This window comes from Nannobrachium achirus, assembly GCF_963921795.1.
Source record: "Nannobrachium achirus genome assembly, chromosome: 6".
In the NCBI taxonomy this organism is placed as follows: Eukaryota; Metazoa; Chordata; class Actinopteri; order Myctophiformes; family Myctophidae; genus Nannobrachium; species Nannobrachium achirus.
This window is the reverse complement of record NC_137815.1, coordinates 29,059,411-29,083,230: the sequence shown is the minus strand read 5'-3', so window position 1 is coordinate 29,083,230 and position 23,820 is coordinate 29,059,411. Positions and strand designations below refer to the sequence as shown.

At 42.5% G+C, this 23,820-nt stretch overlaps 2 protein-coding genes across 2 annotated transcripts; both read left to right on the top strand.

The window, feature by feature from the left end:
- Positions 1-12,040, top strand: LOC308286984 (putative chitinase 10; the record flags this gene model as incomplete). The annotated part of the gene is made up of 19 exons (XM_080728105.1): positions 1-27; positions 550-579; positions 1,319-1,523; positions 1,623-1,679; positions 1,874-2,024; positions 2,451-2,575; positions 2,708-2,828; positions 4,128-4,307; positions 5,188-5,307; positions 5,405-5,543; positions 5,685-5,924; positions 8,943-9,144; positions 9,494-9,644; positions 9,751-9,875; positions 10,193-10,313; positions 10,531-10,710; positions 11,180-11,299; positions 11,466-11,604; positions 11,733-12,040. The coding sequence occupies exons 1-19, from the start codon at positions 3-5 to the stop codon at positions 12,038-12,040; spliced, it is 2,739 nt and encodes a 912-aa protein (XP_080584231.1). The 5' UTR covers positions 1-2.
- Positions 12,041-12,755: 715 nt separating this feature from the next.
- LOC308286982 (acidic mammalian chitinase-like) lies at positions 12,756-23,404 on the top strand (the record flags this gene model as incomplete). Its single annotated transcript, XM_080728103.1, has 9 exons — positions 12,756-12,780; positions 13,664-13,693; positions 13,792-13,993; positions 14,093-14,149; positions 14,236-14,386; positions 14,765-14,889; positions 15,024-15,144; positions 17,028-17,221; positions 23,233-23,404. The coding sequence occupies 9 exons, from the start codon at positions 12,756-12,758 to the stop codon at positions 23,402-23,404; spliced, it is 1,077 nt and encodes a 358-aa protein (XP_080584229.1).
- Positions 23,405-23,820: the final 416 nt, after the last annotated feature.

The following is a 23,820-nucleotide window of genomic DNA, read 5'->3' as shown; positions in this document are numbered from 1 at the left end:
ACATGGGCAAGCTTCTCATCTGTGTTGGTAAGCTGAGAACAAAAACATTTCCCTTTGTTTTTGTAGATTAACTTTGAAATGGAATCAATTCTTGTGTTCAACTGAATTGTTTAACAGTTGTGATTCATTTTACGCATAAAGGCTAAATATATGCTGGCTAATGCACAATCTTTTGTACATGCCCGTAAACTACCAGTAAGACTGCAATCTGCACTGATTTTAATAAACAAACGTTATATTAAGTCTACAGATCGTATGTAATTAATGCAAGATAACTACATGTAGATAGGCAATGCCTTAAGTAACTGTAATATCTCCCCTGACCAAGCAGGGATCCTGTCAGCTTATAGAGCCGTCTAAATTTGGTCTCCTGCAGGAGAATATAGTCAACACATGAAACATATTGAGTGTTTTTCATTAACCAACCCTCCCTCGTCCCCTCCCTTCTTCTTCTTCTCTCTCTCTCTCTCTCTCTCTCTCTCTCTCTCTCTCTCTCTCTCTCTCTCTCTCTCTCTCTCTCTCTCTCTCTCTCTCTCTCTCTTTCTACAGGACTGGCTCTCCTGCTGCACGTGCAGCTAGGTAAGACTTTGTCCACTTGGTGTGATACCGGTACTCTCATAGAATAATAGTCATATTTTTAAAGAGGTGGTACCATAGTTTTGTACTTTTTCTGTTTTGTATGTGTCTATGAAGTTAATTATTCTAATAGACCACTGTGGGTTATAAAATATACATTTCAGCTGGTCGATCATCACCACCCACCTGACAACCAGGCATACCTAATGAACTGGTGGGTGTGGCCACATAAAAACATAATTTTAACTCTTTCTGTACACTTTTTTTTTTTAAACATTCTTCCTCCTAGTATACTTATGATACCTGATCATCATGTTTTAGGGGAGAAAAAGGTTTTCATAAAAGAAGAAATGAAAAATCACTATACCTGAGTCATCAGTTGACTTAGGCAATCATGAGAAAAATAATGTTTTGCCTACGTCAAGTTTATCTGCCTTCATTTATTTTTGCTCTACTCTCATAACACTGCAGATTCACCTGGCCTTATAATTAAATTACCCTAACACTTTTTAAAGTCAAAAAGCTGACTTAATATGACCCAAAAATGTATCAGAGAGTGATTTCGGGAATGTAACAATGCCGATAGGCTTAGGACACAAGCAATAAGGCACAATAGGAGAGTAGAGTCAGGTAGAATTGTCAATTTGACCCAAAAAATGACTATGCTATGAGGCTAACGAAAAGGCAGAATATTACGACGAAAGCAACAACAAGCCCTAACTGTGTCTCTCTTACCTGGTAGGATCCTCCTACATCCTCTCCTGTTACTTCACCAACTGGGGACAGTACCGTCCCGGTAGAGGCAGTATGACGCCCAAGGACATTGACCCGTGTCTCTGTGACCACCTCATCTATGCCTTCGCTGGAATGACTGAAGATCACCAGATCACCACCATAGAGAAGAACGATGTGCAGTTCTTCCAAGAGTTCCAGGCTCTCAAGAACCAGTGAGCGGACATATGCATGCATGCATGCACGCACACATACAGTAGGCACACAAAAGGTGTGAGAACTCAGGGCGTTTGTTATTTGTTTGTTTTTTACAGGAATAGTAACCTGAAGACCATCTATGCCATTGGTGGATGGGGCATGGGCACCTCACCGTGAGTATTAAACAGGAAGATCTGTTCTTGGGATTTATATACAGTAGTAGACTGATACCAGGTCATTGTTGACTTGGCATCCTATAGTGTCTATATCTTTGTATGACTCTCTCTCTCTCTCTCTCTCTCTCTCTCTCTCTCTCTCTCTCTCTCTCTCTCTCTCTCTCTCTCTCTCTCTCTGTCTCCGACTCCAGGTTCACAAACATGGTGGGCAGCGCTGCTACCCGTCAGACCTTCATCGACAGCGTGATCAAGTTCCTGCGTCAGTACGAGTTCGATGGTCTGGACATCGACTGGGAGTATCCATCTGGACCTACCAAGGAGCTCTTCACTGTCCTGTGTCAGGTCGGCCTTCTATCACGTTAAAAGCCTACAATAACTTGTCCCCTGCACAGCCTGGTATTCCGTATACAGTCAGACATTCCAACCGCGGGTGTCCGGGAGCGGACACTAATTCCCGGGAGACTCCCGGAACTTCCGGGATCGGTGCCATTAATACAAAATATTGTATTATTCTCTGAGGGATTTCCAGTACAGTATGCCTTACTGGGACTGTGCTGTATCTCAGATTCATCAATGCATCCAGATCCGTTTAGAACGTAACCGTATCCTAGACGTCTTGCTTGGTTGGAAATAAAAGTAGAAGCAACAAGAATGAAAGACCAAAGAATAGATGTTTCCAAATACAGTACACATTTCCTACTCCTTAGGAGTCTAATAAAGTGATGACACCCTCATCTTTCTCCATCACCACCTCCTCTCTCTCTGCAGGAGATGATGGCTGCCTTTGAGGCTGAAGGTAAGCAGACCAACCGTCCTCGTCTGATGCTCACCGCTGCTGTCGCCGGAGGAAAGCAAAACATTGACACGGCATACCAGATCCCCCAACTCGGAGCGTCAGTATATCTGCACACAAACATACATTAAACACCATGAAACACGTACAGGGAATAACATATACATGTATACAGGGGAGCACTTGAAATAGAGCACCAGAAACCTGACTCCTGATGTCCTTTCACCACCAGTATCCTGGACTACTTCCATGTGATGACCTACGACTACCAGAGTTCCACCACCAACACAGAGAACAGCCCTCTCTTCAAGAGCCCAGCTGATGTTGGTTGGATGCGTGAATACTACAATGTGGTGAGTGACGATATCCGATTTTCAATATCAGAAAATCAGATATCGTCAAAAAAGCCAATATCGAAACATCCCTAGTGATACCGTATAGCAAGGCGAGGCAGATTTATTTGTACAGTACATTTCAACAACATTTCAATGTGCTTTACACAGAACATCAAGCAAAGAAAACACAATTATACGATAAAATCACACCCAGTGCCTTTTATGAGTTTATTGCGACCGTCAGGTCACAGTTACTGTCAAAACCTCCACCAGCTGTGAGTCCGTCAGTCAGTCAGTCTGTCTGTCACACGTCACATGTCACACTTTTGCCCTGCTCATATCTCCGTAACCGTTAACCCGATCCATGCCAAATTTTGCACACATACTCCTTGCCTGCCAAATCACGACCTCCACCCATCAATTCACACATGACCCTCTTCTAGCGCCACCCTGAGGCCGATTCCTGCAAAACACATTTTTGGACACAGCACAGCTCCTACAATTTTTGGTCTAAAATCACGCAAATCGGTACACAGTATGTCTACACTCATGTCATCAACATGGATCTGTCCCATATAGCGCCACCTTCAGGACAATTTTTTAAAACACTTTTTTGGACACTGCTCCTACAGATTTTGCCCTAAAATCACGCAAATCGGTACACAGTATGTCTACACTCATGTCATCAACATGGATCTGTCTCATATAGCGCCACCATCAGGCCGATTTTTTCAAACACATTTTTGGACCCTGCTCCTAAACATTTTGCCTTAAAATCACGCGAATCGGTACACAGTGTGTCTACACTCATCTCATCAACATGGATCTGTCCCATATAGCGCCAACTTCAGGCCGATTTTTTCAAACACATTTTTGGACACTACTCCTACACATTTTGCCCTAAAATCACGCGAATCGGTACACAGTGTGTCTACACTCATCTCATCAATATGGATCTGTCCCATATAGTGCCACCAACAGGCCAATTTCTACTAACACATTTTTGGACACTACTCCTACACATTTTGCCCTAAAATCACGCTGCTATTAGGGAGTCTTACTGGTTTCATTAAGCACCAATGCCAAGCTCTGCGGCATGGACATACGCCATACGGGCATACATACCGGTACACACAAAGACAGATGTAGGATAACAGATTCTTTAGTTGTGTTTTAAAATAAATAAGCGTGGCAGCAGATCAGTAGTTTTCCGGGAGATACTGTATGTACTGCGTAAAAATCCTGTATGGATGAATGTCTGTAGCCTACTGCAAATAATCACTGTTGATGCCAGTATGTTTCCTTGTCCATATATAGGACTATGCTATGAACTACTGGAAGAGCTTGGGCGTCCCAGCTGAGAAGCTGCTGGTTGGCTTCGCCACCTACGGCCACAACTATTGGTCTGGCGGCCCCAGCACTATCGGTGCCTTCAACGGTGGAACTGGACCACCTGGACCCTACACTAAGCAGAGAGGATTCTGGTCCTACTATGAGGTAGGGTTGCGGGCCGTAGTGTGGACCTTTTGTCCACCAATTATTTAACTCCTAGCCTGACACTCAGCCTGAATTTACATTTCGTTTCACTCCATTATTCAGTCTGAAAGCCCTTCCAACTACTGTCGTTTCTGGGATGGGTGTTGCCAAAGATGCAGTCTTCTGTGATTGGTTCACCGCCTGACCAATCACAACAGTAGCAAAGCAGATGATGTAGTTGTTGGTGTTACGTGGCTGGCTGGCTAAACTGTTGCTACTTGCTAACCAAAGAAACAGGCAGAAGAGGAGCACTACGAACTAGTAATCAAACACAACAAAACATGTCTGCTACTGATGTTTCATAGCGAGATCGATACGATCGCATGTTACCGCGGCGGGCGACGCGATATTTATGTTTGGGAATGTACGGTGCGGCGCTGAGTTATTTGGAACCGCACATGAGTTCTGGGAAAAACCCCACCCACGCTGCTCACAAGCCCCGACTTCATCGAGTTGAAGCAACGCTGATTTGCCGTTTGGACTTTCAACTGAGCAAGCCTCTCCATTGAGAGTCACCAGACCCCTGAATCGCCTATTTTGAAAGGGGCGTGACTAGTGATTCAGGTGCTGGAACCAGGCTATTTAACTGCTGCATCTGATAAGTGATTGGTGCCTGCATACCACTTTATTTCACTTCGTGGGCCGTCTGATTTTAATAACCTTAATTAGCCTGTTGAAAGTCCAGACCCCGGATATTTGTTGCAAGTTTGGAGGCAGTTGGACCCCTGGTGCGCTGGAGGCAAATGCACACACGTACACACTACAGGCTGTATTGTAGGCTACACACATGTGACAGTAAAGCACCATGAACCTTGAATCTAAAATCTCTAACTTCTTTTAGATCTGTGACTTCATTACCAAGGGAGCCTCTCAGGGCTGGGACGCCCCCCAGGATGTGCCTTATGCTTACAACGGCCACTTATGGGTCGGATACGACAATCCCAAGAGCTACCAGATCAAGGTACAAAATTAATATCCATGACATATTGTTCAGATCTGTAGCCACTGTCTGCTATTTAAGTGTGTACTTAGAACTGTACCACTGGGTCCGTCTACAGGCCGAGTGGCTGAAGAAGAGTGGTTTCGGTGGAGGTTTTGTCTGGAGTCTGGACATGGATGACTTCAGCGGCACCTTCTGTAATGCTGGAAAATTCCCACTGATCAGCACCCTCAAGAAGGGCCTGGGAGCCGGAGCTGGTAACATGCACTCTAACCCACACATACACATACAGTACTACATACATATAAAACGACACACATGCTTTACAATTTATACACAGTACATCAGAGTTACATCTCTTGACATAGCCTACTCTTTGTCCTGTATCTCTAATGCAGGCTGCACATCTCGTCCACAACCTCTGCCACCATTTCCCAAGCCCCAGCCCCAGCCCCAGCCCCAGCCTCAGCCCCAGCCCCAGCCCAAACCCCAGCCGAAGCCCCAGCCCAAACCCCAGCCCCAGCCAAGTGGAGGTGGAGGTGGAAGCAATGGAGGATCTGGATTCTGCGCTGGCAAGACTAGCGGACTCTACCCAGACCCCACCAACAAGAACCACTACTACAACTGTGCCCAGGGACGTACCTACCAAGAGAGCTGCGCTGCTGGCCTCGTGTTCGATACCAGCTGCAACTGCTGTAACTGGGCTTGAACGAGGTCACGGTTTCTCACTTAATCTTTTCTTGTTCTTTAGGAGCATTAGAGCTGGATGTAAATAGCCTCTTTATCCTAGACGACCATGGTCTCTAGTGATCACTGATGGGAATAAAATCAAAACAACTGGGACTGTCTTATGTTATTTTTCCTATATGTCTTCCTCTCATCCTCTCAGTTACAGTATGTCTCCACACGAGTGTTAATCAATTCTGAAAAGAATCAAACTGTAAAACAAGTGTTTACTGTAGTAGAGCAGAATATCACAGATAGTAAATTATCATCATCATCCACATAATGATCTTACAATTTACAATTCAGGCCTTTAGCAGATGCTCTAAATCCAGAGCGATTAACAATAAGCAATGAAAGCATAATGTGATACATCAAATGTATATAAATAGCTAATCTAGGATCTTCGGTAAACCAAGAACCTATCATCAGTCTAACAGTAGAACAACAAAACACGCATAAACTCTATTGGCTGTGTATTCATCACAGCACATAGCGGAAGCATGTGGAGCTCAATGCTGAGCTTTTGATCAACAGGCCATTGTAAATAATGGTTTTCAGTGTGCAGCAGGGTTGTCATTCGTGCAAAAGGGCCATGAGAATATTCATCAGGAAATAAAGTAAGACTGTGTGTTACAAACAGCCTTCCATGGCTGCTGAGAAGAACCCCGTTATGAGAATGACCACATTATTCTGTGCTATTTTACTATGAAGTGCGGTTATTTTCTCAAAACTGATAATTGCAGTGTTGCTTAGGCCACAGCTACCTTGCAAAGTTTCTGCCAAAAAAACTATAAAACATATATTTGAATAGTCATCATGGTAATGTAGTTACATAGTTGCTTGGCATATATAGCCTAATTAGTGTGGTTGCCCCGCAGGACAAGAACACTATTGTTCTTGTCTATTTTACTCATCATCTGATATAACCCTTCACCCAATCAGACATCACGATACCTTGAAATCATGATGTCATCCTTTCCCCCCTCTCTGATTGGCTCCCCATTAGAGTCAACGGCAACCACACTTGCAATTTCCAATTGCATCTTTCTAGTTTAATTTGCTGTTATTTATTGTCTGTCAAAGTGTGGTTATCGTTGTGTTTATGTATTGATTTGAAAGGTCTGCATGGAAATAATCCCTGGATAAAAGAATCAATGTCCTCTCAACTGCTCAGTGGTGTTTAACCAATATTGATTCAATTATTCAGGTGAGATCAGTAACAGTAGGCTGAATTGTAGCCCATTTGTGGTGATATATGGTCCTCTAAGTTGAGTATACAGTAGGTATAACCTCACTCTAATGAGTGAAATGAAAATGACCGTAGGCTATTTTAAACACAGCCAAAAATGAATATAAATCACAGGTATAAATATGTAATTTCATATCATATTTATTAAGAAAAAGCCTTGTTTGATACATGAGAAACATCACACATCACATACGCTGCATGGAAGCAGGCAACTTCCTGGAGCAGATCTAGGGTCCTCTATTTACAGATTTAATTACGTATTTTGAAAGCCAACACACGCAACACTTAAAAGTTATCAACAGAATTAGCAAAGCCAGTGGAAAATATCATGTAACTCCTGACCAAGCAAATAAATTGGGTGACTGTTGATTTATCAGAATAATGAAGCATGGTCAAACATGGTTTACTGATATGGAGAGGAATGGACCGTATATAAGAGGCTCCTGACTTTCAGTTAGTTGTACAGAGGCAACATGGGCAAGCTTCTCATCTGCGTTGGTAAGCTGAATTATTGTTTTGTTGAGAGCAAGCATGATTGCATTCAAACAAATTGGTTAACAATAATGTGATGCCTAAAGACTAATGTGTACTTGATCAACATTTTGTGTACTGTATGTGTCGGAAAGATTCATACTTTAAGATCGTTAAAATAGTATTAAATCAAGATCATAATCTTATATCAAGATTACATCTAAAAAATGAACAGCGAAAACAAGTCAGTGTATTACTAACATAATAATTGAATCCTCATTAAGACCTTAATAAGGGTAGAGCCCGATCACAGATTTTATTTCATGGTTGAATTTATCAAAACAAACAAACACTACAGTACACAAAAACAATAACTTACGGCAACCTTTATTTGACTTTAATCATCGGCACAACATAACATTGAATTGCACTTGAAGTGCAACTCCTGAGTCCTGACCACGCAAATGAATAAGGTTACTGCTGATTTATCAGAATAACAAAGCCAGATCAAACATTGTTTACTGATATGGAGAGGAATGGACCGTATAAGAGGCTTAATTCTGGTCTTCAGTTAGTTGTACAGAGGCAACATGGGAAAGCTTCTCATCTGCGTTGGTAAGCTGAGAAACTGTAGAGAATAAATTCTCTTTGCAGAAGAAATCAACTTGATGCATAAACTTAAATAATACACATTTGTTTGTACATACGGTATATAAATCCTTCTTACACTCTAGGAACTTTTTTAATGCATAGAATATTGAAACAGTCGGTATGGTACAACATGTTAATACAACAATAAGTAGTACTGTACACATCCATCAACCAATTTGACAATGGTGTCATGGAAGAACACTTACTTGTTGATGGGTAGTATTGTCTGAAGCTTAAGAACAACAATATCTCCCTTTGGCCAAGCAGGGAATCCATCTTACCAGAGTGGCATCAATTTAGTCTCCCATGTGGTAGGGTTCAAATCCCGGTATGGACATGAAATGTACAGAATACAGCTTTTCCTTACTGAACCAACTGACCACCTTTTCCCCTCTTCCTCTCTCTCTCTCTCTCTCTCTCTTTCTACTTTATGACTCTGTGTCCAGGACTGGCTCTCCTGCTGCATGTGCAGCTAGGTAAGAATTTGTCCACTTGGTGTGATACTCTCAAACGGAAGAATACAACAACAAGCCCTAACTGTGTCTCTCGTACCTGGTAGGATCCTCCTACATCCTCTCCTGTTACTTCACCAACTGGGGACAGCACCGTCCCGGTGCTGGGAAGTTCATGCCCGCCAACATCGACCCGTGTCTCTGTGACCACCTCATCTATGCCTTCGCTGGAATGAAAGACAACATGATCACGACCACAGAGAAGGACGATGAGCAGTTCTTTGCAGAGTTCCAGGCTTTCAAGAACCAGTGAGCAGACACACATGCATGCAGCGCACACACACGCACACGCACACACACACACGCACGCGCACACGCACACACGCACACGCACACACACACACACACGCACACACACACACACACACACACACACACACACACACACACACACACACACACACACAGACACACATCACAGTGTTTCTTTTCTGTTCTGCAGGAACAGTAACTTGAAGACCCTGCTAGCCATTGGTGGATGGGGCATGGGCGGCTGGCCGTGAGTATTAAACAAGAAGATCAAATCCAGGAGATTAAGAAATGGGTAAAAAGCGCTCTTATGACTCTTCTCGGTCTCTCCCTCTCCATCTCTCTCCAGGTTCACAGCCATGGTGACCAGTCCTGCTAACCGCCAGACCTTCATCGGCAGCGTGATTAAGTTCCTGCGTCAGTACCAGTTTGATGGTCTGGACATCGACTGGGAGTACCCCGACGGACCAACCAAGGAGCTCTTCACTGTCCTGTGTCAGGTCAGGCTTCTTTCACGTTAAAGCCTAAAAAAATATATTACATCATGTTGTTATGTCCCTATCCAACCTCATCTTTCTCCATCACCACCTCCATGTCTCTCTGCAGGAGATGGTGGCTGCCTTCGAGGCTGAAGGTAAGCAGACCAGCCGTCCTCGTCTGATGCTCACCGCTGCCGTCGCTGGTGGGAAGGATACCATCGACAGGGCTTACCAGATCCCCCAGCTCGGAGCGTCAGTATAGATAAAACAATTTAAGAAGACACAGGGATTAACATACAAACATACCCATATAGGGGGACAACTCTTTTGAAATGAACCAGCAAAACACTGACTCAGAGGCGTCAATTGGGTATGGCAAGCTATGGCAGGTGCCATACCTTGGCTACAGGGGGAAATAATAAAATGTACTTTTCATTGTGCCTGTTGTTAAGGTATGGCAACATGACTGGTGTCTTGCACGCGCGCGAGGGCGCCAGTCATGTTGCCATACCTTAGCTTTTTCTGAACTGACGCCACTGCACTGACTCCATGACGTCCTTTTTATCCAGTGTCCTGGATTACTTCCACGTGATGACCTACGACTTCGAGGCTTTCAACACCCTTACAGAGAACAGCCCCCTGTTCAAGGACCCAGTTGATGAGATTTGGATGCGTAAATATTACAATGTGGTGCGTGAGGAGGTTCCATATTTGTACATCATCCTCTGCCTGATGACCCAAAAGTCTGATAGCTCCCCCAATCAAGGGGGAATTCCCCTTTAGGCTAGTGGTTAAGATGTTGGCTTTCCACACTAGGGACCTAGGTTCGAATCCCAGGCATTACACGTGTACCGGTATGTCTGTTTAAAGCGTGGCTGTTGATGCCTGTATGTTTCCTTGTCCACAGGATTATGCTATGAACTACTGGAAGAGCCAGGGTGCCCCAGCTGAGAAGCTGCTGGTTGGTTTCGCCACCTATGGCCACACCTATTTGGTGGGTGCTGAAACTGCTATTGGTTCTCCCAACAAGGGATATGGAGGTCCTGGTCCCTATACCAAACAGACTGGATTCTGGTCGTACTATGAGGTAGGGCTGCCGTGGTGTGGATATTTTTCTAACAATGAATGAACTCAACACAACACCGGTGTGTACAGTAGTATCAGATGCAAGCGTATTATAGGCTTTTTTGATTCATTGAATGCTTTATTATTACGTTTGTTGACGGTACAGATAAAGTCAAAGGAGAGAGAAGAAGGATGAAAAGAACGGGAAGTTATGACTTAATTGTCTGTGCAATGAATTGACCAATATTAATCCCTCAACATTTTTAAAATCCACACCTGTAGAATGACTGGCTTCGAACATTGCTGGCCCACAATAACTCGGAGACGGAGACCTGTGCTCCAAGGAGCAAAGTTTTCTAGTTTACCTTACTTTTATTGAGACTTATTGCATTTTTACTTTATTTCAGTTTTTTTCCCCCACAAGATTTTTGCTGCCTGTCATGTTGCTACAGCACCTTGAACCTTGAACCTGAATCTTTACCTTATTTCAGATCTGTGACTTCATCAATAAAGGAGCCACTCAGGCCTGGGATGCCATCCAGGATGTGCCTTATGCCTACAACACCCAGACCTGGGTTGGATACGATAACGTCAAGAGCTACCAGATCAAGGTGTGACATTCGTTTTTAACATTAATTTTGTTCAGACTTGTAGCCACTATCTATTGTCTCCTGTCACACTTCTTTTCTTCGCGGGACTCTTAATGAAATTAACTCATAAATAGCACCGCTCACTTCACATTAGGTGTGTTTTTTTCACCTCTTGGTCTGTCTACAGGTTGACTGGCTGAAGAAGAGTGGTTTTGGTGGAGGTTTTGTCTGGAGTCTGGACATGGATGACTTCAGCGGCACCTTCTGTCACGCGGGAAGATTCCCACTGATCAGCACCCTCAAGAGTGGCCTGGGAGCCGGAGCTGGTAACATGCGCTCTAATGCACGCACACACAATCAATACTCCACGCATTCTTTGACATTTCTACACAGACTCCCATCAGTGTTCCATCTTTTGACATATTCTCCTCTTTGTCCTCTGTCTTTCATGCAGAATGCAAAGCTCGCCCACAGCCTCTGCCCCCAGTCACCCCCACAAAGCAGCCAGCTCCCCAGCCACAGCCCAAACCCCAGCCCAAACCCCAGCCGAAGCCCCAGCCCAAACCCCAGCCCCAGCCAAGTGGAGGTGGTGGTGGAAGCAGTGGAGGATCTGGATTCTGCGCTGGCAAGACTAGCGGACTCTATCCAGACCCCACCAACAAAAACCACTACTACAGCTGTGCCCAGGGACGTACCTACCAAGAGAGCTGCGCTGCTGGCCTTGTGTTTGATACCAGCTGCAACTGCTGTAACTGGGCTTGAACGAGGTCATGATTCCTCTGTCTTGATGATGAAAATAAAATAAATTGGTGAAATGATATTATAAGCAGCCAGGGCTGTCATTTTTCATATATGCCTTTCTCGCATCCCGTGGTTATGTCTCCACTTGACTGTTAATAATTTATAAAAAAAAAAAAAGAACAATCTTAACAATACAAAGAAGTTGTTTGTTGCAATAGAACAAAGGATCACAGATAGGAATCATCATCTTCTTACATTCTCACGTACACATCATACAGCTATGGACAGCCGTTGACATTAGATTATACAAAATACATACTTTAAGATAGTTAAATTAGTATTAAATCCCTATCAAGATTACATCACAAAAATTAACAGACATGTGCATACATACTGTACATTGCATAACATCGTTTTTGAAGGCATGTTTATATGGGGAAATGTATCAAAACAAACAAACACTAAACTTGAACTAAAACTAAAACGTATGACAACCTTTATTTGACTTCTAATTGTCAGCATCATAATCATATCATTATTGAAATGGCACTTGAAAGTTATCAGTACATTATTAAAGCCAGTGCAGAATAGAAAGTGCAATTCCTGACCAAGCAAAATGTGGTGACTGCTGATTTATCAGAATAACAAAGCCAGATCAAACATGGTTTACTGATATGGAGAGGAATGGACCGTATATAATAGGCTTCTGGTCTTCAGTTAGTTGTACAGAGGCAACATGGGCAAGCTTTTCATCTGCGTTGGTAAGCTGAGAAATTGTTGTTGAGTATACATTCTCCCTTTGTTTTTGCAGAGGAAACTAACTCCATAATTTAATAGATAGTTTTTGTATATTATGTAATATATTAATCCTTCTTAAAGCTACAATCTGGATTATTTTTTCAATGAATAAAACATTAAAACAGTCTTTATGGTACAACATGTTAATAATTGACGTGGGTAGGTATACTGGTATTCCTGAGGAGCAGCGTTTGTGTGTTCTTTGTGACCTGGGATTTAGTTTTTCTCCGTCCATTGTACCGTGATTTAAAAAATTCCTTATTTGAAAAAAAGTGCAAGACAAGAATCCAGAGTTTTTGTTTTAGCAAAATTCATGGCATGCCAGTTGCATTATAGAATGTTGTATCCATAACTCACAGCCTGGACAATCAATTATGTTTCTTTTGTATTCTGTTTTGGTGTATCTTGGTGTATGTACATTTTAGGTATATTTTGTGAGTGTCTTGTAAGACTGTGCAGGCTAGGAATCATGTAGTGCAGGACACTATAATATAAAGAAATCTATCTATCTATCTATAACTAGTACATCTGCAGTGGTTGGAGGTGGTCTATACAATTCAATTAACCAATTTAGACAATGGTGCCATGGAAGCACACTTACTCGTTGATGAGTAGTATTGTCTGAAGCTTGTGAACACAATATCTCCCTTTGGCCAATGGCCATGCATCTACCAGAGCAGCATCAATTTAGTCTCCCATGCAGTAGGGTTCAAATCCCGGTATGGACATGAAATGTACAGATTACAGCTGCCAGTCTAACAGCTTGGTTGGTCCTTACCCAACCAACTGACCACCCTTTCCCTCTTCCTCTCTCTCTCTCTTTCTGCTTTATGACTCTTTCTCCAGGACTGGCTCTCCTGCTGCACGTGCAGCTAGGTAAGAATGTGTCCCCTTGGTGTCATACTCTCAAACCACATAATAAAACAACGACAGCAGCAACAACAAGCCCTAACTGTGTCTCTCGTACCTGGTAGGATCCTCCTACATCCTCTCCTGTTACTTCACCAACTGGGGACAGTACCGTCTCGGTAGAGGCAGTATGACGCCCAAGGACATTGACCCATGTCTCTGTGACCACCTCATCTATGCCTTCGCTGGAATGAAAGACAACATGATCACGACCACTGAGAAGGACGATGAGCAGTTCTTTGCAGAGTTCCAGGCTTTCAAGAACCAGTGAGCAGACCTATGGGGCAGACACACACACACACACGCACACACACCGACACGCACACTGAGCATGAACTCAAGAGTGTTTTCTTTTCTGTTCCGTAGGAACAGTAACTTGAAGACCCTGCTGGCCATTGGTGGATGGGGCATGGGCACCTGGCCGTGAGTATTAACCAATTCCAGGAGATTGATACATGGGTAAAAGCACTATTATGACTCTCTCTCTCTCTCTCTCTCTCTCTCTCCAGTTTCACACAAATGGTGTCCAGTCCTGCCAACCGCCAGACCTTCATTGGCAGCGTGATCAAGTTCCTGCGTCAGTACGAGTTTGATGGTCTGGACATCGACTGGGAGTACCCCAACGGACCAACCAAGGAGCTCTTCACTGTTTTGTGTCAGGTCAGACCTCTATACACGTTAATGAAATAACATAATACTCCATGTTGTCAATCTTATGGTGTACATAGAACATGTAATTATTCTCTCAGTTACATTACACTTAGTGGGACTGTGTCTCAGTTTAATAAATGCAGATTTACAGAACTGACATTCTTTTCAGAACTGCATTTATCTTGCTGGAAATTGCTTTCCTGCTGTACTTGAAAAAAAAGAAGAAAAAAAAGAAAGACAAGTCACATGAGAATAGATTGCTAAATAGATATCCGATCTGAAATATTGCAACAATATACATTGAATAGAAGTAAGAGATAGATCATACTGACCAAAAGGCCATATATGCCTTCTCCATCTCCATCTCCATCTCCTGTCTCTCTGCAGGAGATGATGGCTGCCTTCGAGGCTGAAGGTAAGCAGACCAACCGTCCTCGTCTGATGCTCACTGCTGCTGTCTCTGGTGGGAAGGATACCATCGACAAGGCTTACCAGATCCCCCAGCTCGGAGCGTCAGTATAGATAAAACACAGACATTAAGAACATATACTGTACAGGGATTAACATACACATAACACACACATAGCCTAGGGAACACGTCTTAATAAACCAGCTAAACCATGACTCCCGATGTCCTTTATACCAGTGTCCTGGACTACTTCCACGTGATGACCTACGACTACGAGGCTTCCAACACCCTTACAGAGAACAGCCCCCTGTTCAAGGACCCAGTTGACATGGTTTGGATGCGTAAATATTACAATGTGGTGAGTGAGGACTGGAGGTTCCTTTGCCCTTTTACACTGCCCTTTTAGGTTAGTGGTTTGGATGTTGGCTTTTTCCACACAGGAGACCCAGCAGGCTCTGTATGAATCTGTTTACGTTAAAGAGTGGCCGTTGATGCCCGTATGTTTCCTTGTCCATATATAGGATTGTAGTAGCAATTATGAACCCTACTCCAGTACAGAATTTGAATTTCCACAATGTAGAGTGAATATGAAACAACATATTTATTAACAGGCCAGTCCCTTATTGTCTCCACCAGCCGAAGGCAGGGGGAGAGTATGTTTTCGCCCCTGTCCGTGCGTGCGTCTGTCCGCGTGTCCGTCCTCCGAGTTTGTTAACAGCTAATCTCCGGCGCCGTTGGCCCGGTCGCTGCCAAAATGAGCACACACACTCCCTGGATGCCAATTCAGAACCTCTGCCCCACATTTTTCAAATGGCCCTGTTCTAGCGCCACCATGAGGCCGATGTTTGCAAAACACATTTCTGTCCAAATATCACGCAAATCGGTAGACAGCATCTCTACAGTCATGTGATCGACACGGATCTGTCTGATTGTCCATATTCCATCCTGATTGGCTGATATTGGCTTTCAAAGTTTGTAAGATTGGTCCATTTTGAACAAAATGCCTCAAATCACAAATGCAGAGTGCTATTAACATGAAATCGCACACACACGTTCCCACTAGGCCGAGGAAGAAATGCCACTTCAAATTTTTGAAAACAGCCTCAGGTTGGCGCTATAACAGGCCGATTTGTGGTTTTACCTATAACTCCACCAATCAAAACTCAATTCAAACTTTGTAAGCGCACTCCCTGGATGCCAATTCAGAACCTCTGCCCCACATTTGTCACATGGGCCTGTTCTAGCGCCACCAGGAGGCCAATTTGTGCAAAACTACCTTTTGGCCAGTACTCCTACAGATTTTTTCCAAATATCACGCAAATCGGTAGACAGTATCTCTACAGTCATGTGATCGACATGGATCTGTCTGATTGTCCATATTACACTACAAAATGTTCAAATCAGCCTCATGGTGGCGCCATGAAAGGTCTAAGATTGGTGAAGAACACATGCCACCCTTTTTACATTGGCCTAGTATAGCACCACCAGGACGCGTGGCTGGTGGAGAGACTGGAGACCTGTGCTCGGAAGAGTACTTCTTCTAGTTTATATAGAAGAGTTAGCTGCATGGGTCGTTTATGGCACTTCCGTGACCACAAGAGCAAAGGTCCGTTTCTCAATATATTTGTCATCTAGGAGGGTTATTAAACAATTGGTGTATTTTTTTAAATGGCGGGGAAAATGTTTGACAGCTAGGGTAATTTTCAGTCTCATTCACTTACTATACACTATACTATAAAGGAAAAAGTGGGATGTGAGGGGTCAAACTAGGGGTTTTGAATTATTCTGAATCCATTGCAAGCATTTGTTTTGCATGAAAAACATTCCTTGGGCTAAAAAACGGCCAACAAAACTATGGTTTAGTGATGAGTCAAGAATTTTCAGTCTTTTGGGATCCGTTTTTAGCCCAAGGAATGTTTTTCATGCAAAACAAATGCTTGCAATGGATTCAGAATAATTAAAAACCCCTAGTATCGGATTCGCCCCAACTAAGTGTAACCAAAATAGCAAGAGGTGTGCTTATAATGAAAAGAGTCATACAGTACATGGCTCTACTTAGAAAACAGTTATCCTGACAAGCTACGAACAGGTAAGAACATGACTTGCCTACTTTTGTGAGATCTGCAGATTGGATAAAATCCTTCTAATAGAAATCTCATTTAAAACCATCATCATGGTTAGAAAGTGTAGTATTGTGTCATAGAGCACATATAATGACAGTATAAATCCCTGCCACCACAGGATTACGCTATGAACTACTGGAAGAGCCAGGGTGCCCCAGCTGAGAAGCTGCTGGTTGGTTTCGCCACCTATGGCCACACCTTTGGGGTGGGTTCTGACACTGCTATTGGCGCTGCCAACAACGGACCTGGACCTGCTGGTCCCTATACCAAACAGACTGGATTCTGGTCCTACTATGAGGTATGGGTGCCATGGTGTGGAGATTTTACTAACAATTTATGATGTTCCTAACAATTAATAATTTTCCTAACAATTAATGATTTAATGATTGATTGATTGATTGATTGATTGGTTGATTGATTGATTGATTGATTGATTGATTGAATACTTTATCAGTATAGTTCAGATACAAGTTCTACTAAAAGGATTTACAACACGAAAGCACAATGGCTTGTTTACATTGTCTTTTTGTACTCATTTCATAAAAGTGAACACATTACAATACCGGTGTTACCGGTAATATGCAGATTTGCACCCTATTATAAGCTTTTTTGATTGATGGATTGATAGAGTGAATACTCTATTAGCAGTTTTTTTTTTTACGGTACAGATACAGGCAAACTAAAGATTATGCTAAAAGACACAAAAAGGGAGTAGAGATCCTTCATGTTTTTTGGTAGCTATACTTTGGTAGCTTTTGTAGCTATACTGTATTCGTATTGTACATGCATGTACAGCACATTGAACCTTGAACCTGAATCTTTACCTTATTTCAGATCTGTGACTTCATCAATAAAGGAGCCACTCAAGCCTGCACTGTAAAATAATTCGCTGTAAATTTACAGTAAATTACTGGATACTAATTGCATTACTTTCACAGTAATTTTCACAGTAAATATTGAGCAGTAAATTACTGTAATTTCACAGCTGTGAAATGTTAGTAATTTACTGTGATTTAGCAGTATGTATTGCAGTTATTTACTGTAATATTACAGTAGTTGCCTGTATTTTTTACACTATTACTGTGAATGTAAGGCTGCTCAGTAGCCAGTAATTTACTGTAAATTTACAGTAAATTGTATCTAATACAGTAAAATATAGTAAATTTGAATTCATAGGCCCATTCCCACTGGGCCAGATAACAGATTAAAAAAAGCTCTTTCTCCAGATATTTTTCCATTCAAAGTGGATGGTAGATACAGATAAAAAATATCTGCCACAGATATTTCTTTTATCTGTGACAGATATTTTTTATCTGTATCTATCATCCACTTTGAATGGAAAAAATATCTGAAGAAAGAGATTTTTTTTTATCTGTTATCTGGCTCAGTGGGAATGGGCCTTAACTGTGATTTTACCATACATACACAAACATGCTAAAACAAAAACAAAGAAAATACAACTTCATTCATTTAAACTTTTTATTGTACAATTCCAACACAAAGTGCAACATTTCAAATGGACAAAGAAGAACCACACCAGTCTCTCTTAAAGCCTTTTACTCAGTAGAAGTGTTAAGTCTACAAACACTCCTGGAGTTTGGTCTGGTGTCTGGAGGCACTCTTTTTTAACCAGTTTGAAAACTGGTTGTCATAGACTTTAGTTATTTAGGAGACTGCAACACAGTTTTCCTGTGAAACTCCAGGAGTGATTTTGTGGACTAAAAAACTTCACCTGACTTTGTATCAGCATGGTGGTGAGTAGATACAACATTTTCCCTTTTGGGTGAACTGTTCCTTTAACTGCAAAATAACAGAATGTTATAAACAGCATGTTTAATCTACTCACCCTCATGCCAGTTGGAACAGAGGTGAAATGTGTCCATATAACACAAATGGAGGTTGCCTTCACAACTTGGGGAGAAATGGAGACTGGTTCTCTCTGGCAACCCTCCTGTGTGTTATATGAACACACTTCAGCAGGCACGAAGTATGTGAAGTACACCTCAACATTGCACTCAGTCACATAAGTCCTGAAGGTATAAGGCAACACAGCAGTGTTAAAAACAAAGCTACCTAATGATTACAGTATGCACCTTGCTAACATGCAGGCCGAGACAGAAGAGACAAAAGTGAAAGGGCATCGGCAAAGAATATTGGCAATTTTACATATCCAGATAAGAATAATGGCTGGTGGAGTTGGACAAACAAGAGTAGGGCATCTGAAACACGTATGAGTGTGTCTCATATTGGAGTCCTGAATGCCATCGACCATTCAAAGTCCACAAGTTTTCTCAAATGCGTATGAGTGTGTCTCATATTGGAGTCCTGAATACCATCGACCATTCAAAGTCCACAAGTTGTCTCAAAAGTGTGCTCACGTGTGGGTTGATACCGCCACGCTTCTTCGATTTGGAGCCTCTCTCCCACGAAGCACCTGTAAACAATAAGACAAGACAACAACTTTTAGTTTCACATAGATATATATTGCATCGTTTATACAAGGCACATGCAGCGGTTCCCCTTTCCCTTAAGTAAACGCTACACCAGGGGTTCCCAAACTTTTTTGTCTCAGGGTACCCCATAAATATCTTTTTAATCCGAAGCACCCCTACATTATAATTTTCACTCCCAGCACCTTATATTTATAGCATATCTACGTTGTCGGGTGGAAACCTTGTCCAAAACCGTTAGTTTTGTATTTATCATCCATAAAATGTACTAAACTAGTGAAAAGTGATTATGTTGAGAGGATAACGTTGCGATAATAGCCATTTTGGTTAGAGCTGTACTTAAATGATACTAAATATTTGCCCAAATAAATACATTCCAAATATTATCAAATGATCTCGCGGCACCCCTGGACTGCCGTCGCAGCACCCCAGGGTGCCCCGTTACCCACTTTGAAAACCCCTGCCCTACACACCACAGAAAGAAAGTAGTACTGAGAGTAAGTAACATTCAAGTATCAATGTTGCAAGCAATCCAGTATAATGTTTCAGTACACACCATCCTCAGGAGCAGATTGAAGTTGTAGTAGATCGCGAAAACCACAGCTATCCAATAATGATCCCATCGTGTTGTCCCATCACCACTTGTTCTTCAATGGACAGCATCCAGGCCATAGACTTCATTAAATCACCTGAACAGAGATACCCATTATGTGATATTGTAGAGGTGAAATGCTAATTGAACAAGAGTAGAATTTCAATGATCAGCAACATCACAAACTGTGACACAACTCACTTTATTTTGATTTAACGGGCATTTAGGACAATTCTCAAATTAGGGTCAGATTCAGCAATGTTTTTTTGTCTGGGATTTTGAAGGGTTTTTGAAGGTAAGACAGAAATATAAGCCAGATTTAGTCACTTTACTTACACTATTTTTACAACCAGGTTGATGAATCGTCTGGGGACCCCCAGGGGTCCTTGAGGGAGTTCTAGGGGGTCCCCAGCTAAATGATAATTAGGAACTAAATGGACCCTTATTGGGTATGTAACTCAGAACCAAATGGACCCTAACATGTCAATTTTGTTCCCATTTGTACACTCAGAATTAAATTAACATAGATTTTACAATATACTGTAGATTGGGGTCTCAGAGATTGATATGCTATTAAATGGGGGGTCTGTAGCCTAATCTTCTCTTATGGGGGTCCCTGGCATTGCTTTTCAAATGGGGTCTACTGGCTTGTCAATTCGGGGGTCCTTGACACGAAAAGGTTTGAGAACCACTGCTGTAGATCAAGACACTGATCAGCTTATGTGAAAAGTAGCTTATGATCATGTAGATTATAATATAAAATCCAGATATCAACAGTACCTTGAACAATCAAGCAGGGGGTGCTTGGTAATTTCTCTGTCCTCTGCACATCGGCGGCTGCGGCACACGCCTGTAAAATAAATAAGACAAGACAACAACCACCTCAATGACCATGCCCAAGAGATATCAAGCTGACACCAAACTCTCTCCAGGACGTCTAAAACCTTATCTAGAACCTCAATCAATTTGTCAATCACATTAGATCTACTTTGTATTATTCTATGCCAAATTCTATTAACAATGTTAAATTCAGTATAATTAATTTTCATTAGCCTATAAGTATAATACCTTTGGATAAACTCCAGAGTGCACGTGCCATCCTCAGGATACTGCAGACATACTTGTTCTTCAATGGACAGCATCCTTCCAGGCCCAAGGTTTCATTGTATCACCTGAACAGAGATACCCATCGTGTGATATTGTTAAGAGGTGAAATGCTAAATGCATTCCACAATCCACACACACACACACACACACACACACACACACACACACACACACACACACACACACACACACACACACACACACACACACACACACACACACACACAATTTATGTATGCCCACAGAGTGGTGTATCACTCTGTGGCATGTACTGTTTTGGTACATTAAAAAAAAAATCTTTCCAAAATGTTCAGTTTATTATTATTTTACTTTAATATTATTTGATGAAGATAAAAAATAAAATCTCTATTCAGACACATTCCAGTATTTTCTGACTTACATTATTTTCTAGGTATGCTTACATTATGATATTAAGGGGGGAAAAATCACCCTATGTCACCCTAATGACCATAATGTCTCACATGTGGAGAAAAGGGGAGGGGCGAGGAGATTCCAACAAAGTCAAAACAAAGTTTTAATGTAGGCAATTAAATATATAGATGTAATCCATGCATAAGGATTTAAGGACATTATACTTATGATGGGATTTCTGACAGAAATTGAATTTATTCTCCTACTGCAGTGGACAGCACAACGTCAGGTATGCTAATAATCAATCATTAATCTGATGGTGTCACCCGTCGAATATAGACCAACTACAGCAGTGGTTCTCAAACTTTTTCACGTCAACAAACCCCAATTTAACACTTATCTGCCAGTGGACGTCCATTTGAAAAGATATACACGCCAGGGACCCCCATAAGAGAAGATTTTTAAGGCTCTGTAGTGATTCCATTTTAATTTCAAGGACCCCCAGGACACCCATTTAATGGCATTTCTATCTCTGAGATGACATATGTTAATTTAACTCTCAGAATGTACAAATAGAACAAATGGACCTGTTATCATTTAGCCAGGGACCCTCTGGAACTCCCTGAAGGACTCCTGAGGGGTCCCGGACCCCACTTTGAAAACCAATGATCTACAGACTCCTGTGTCGTGACGCTTGGCTTGTGTTGTGGATCGGTTGCTTTTACAACAGCAACTTTTAGCCACACTGGAGCATAAAACCTCCCCCGCGGTGCAAATATTATCATTGATATAGTTGAGAACCAAATGGACCCGGCGTAACGCGTAAGGATACAACAACTGACACAAGGATTGTCTGTGGTTCTCAAAGTGGTGTCCGGTCATTATCGCGTCTGGGTGATGAAGTTCCAGGTGGTCCACAGCTAAATGATAGGAACCAAATGGACCCGCATTCTTCCCCGCGCGTCGGCTGTATTGAACCGGCGGGGCGAACGTTCCCTACCGCTAGTAAGCAGCCAACATATGACACTAAGCCCCGCTGACGTGAGCATGTGTCCACACAGAAACCACACAATGGACCCGCGTAACTCGTGCGTCGCGGGAGAGCTCCCCGCGCGTCGGTCGGCGAACATTGCGTAGCCGACTTACATAACACTAAAGCCCCATGGACGTGAGCCTGTGAGCGGCACAAACCACACACACACCGGCTTGGCTTACAAGCTCACAGCGCGGCACCGAGTGCCGCCGCTGTGAGCTTGTATATCTGTTATTTAGTTACTTATAACGGTGTGTGAGGGAAACACACATTTAAAATGTTATTACAGACATGAAAAACTTCGGCGGCAGTGCTGCACACAATTTGCTGGAGCAAGACTGATAGCACAACTATAAGGTGGAGGAGAGAAAACTGACTTACCTTAGCAGAGCACTGTTATGAACTTCACACGACTTCTGAAAGCTCCTTTGAATTGAAAATAATTTCATAATTCCATCTTCACCATCAGTTCACTGCTTCTCCCTCTCACAATGGATGAAAATTTGAAATGAAATCCCACAATGCAGCGCGGTTCAAGTCATTTGTTGTGATATCACAATAACATTCTGAACACAATATTTTATTGTGAGATATATTGTAAAGTGTTGTGTAATCCTGATAACAATTTAGAGTACAGTCATTCGTTGTGTTATCACAGAGGATGGTGTGATTACACAGTAATATTCAGAATACAGTATTATATTGTGAAATAATAATGTAAAGTATTGTGAGATCCTGGTAATAATTAACAGTGTGGGACGCCATCCAGGATGTGCCGCAGTGGAGGATCTGGATGGTGCTCTGGCAAGAGTGACGGACTCTACCCAGACCCCACCAACAAGAACCACTACTACAACTGCGCCCAGGGACGTACCTACCTAGAGAGCTGCGCTGCCAGCCTCGTGTTCGATACCAGCTGCAACTGCTGCAACTGGGCTTGAAGGAGGTCACGGTTCCACTTTGGCTTAGTTGTTCTTTAGGGTGTATTGGAGTTTGGTGTAAATAGTCTGTTAATCAAAGACCACGGTAACTCATGAAAATGGAAATAAAATACATTATGGGATTCAAAACGTATAGGTTCCGAACGGAACCATGTTTATTTAATACCGGAGGACAAGGTCCCCCATTGGGATAACAGCGCCATCTGGCGCTGCAACAGAGTAAAACTCATAAGCTCCCGTACGAGAAATATCATTTGTCGGAAGGGCTGTCAATCACAAACGAGGGCACCGCCCCCGAGTGTATATAAGCCCTGCGGGCTATCATAACTTCCTCTAAAGCCGCACCTCTGCGCCCGCAACTAGCGAACCGAGGGGCTTTATTCTGGGGGACCTTGTCCTCCGGTATTAAATAAACA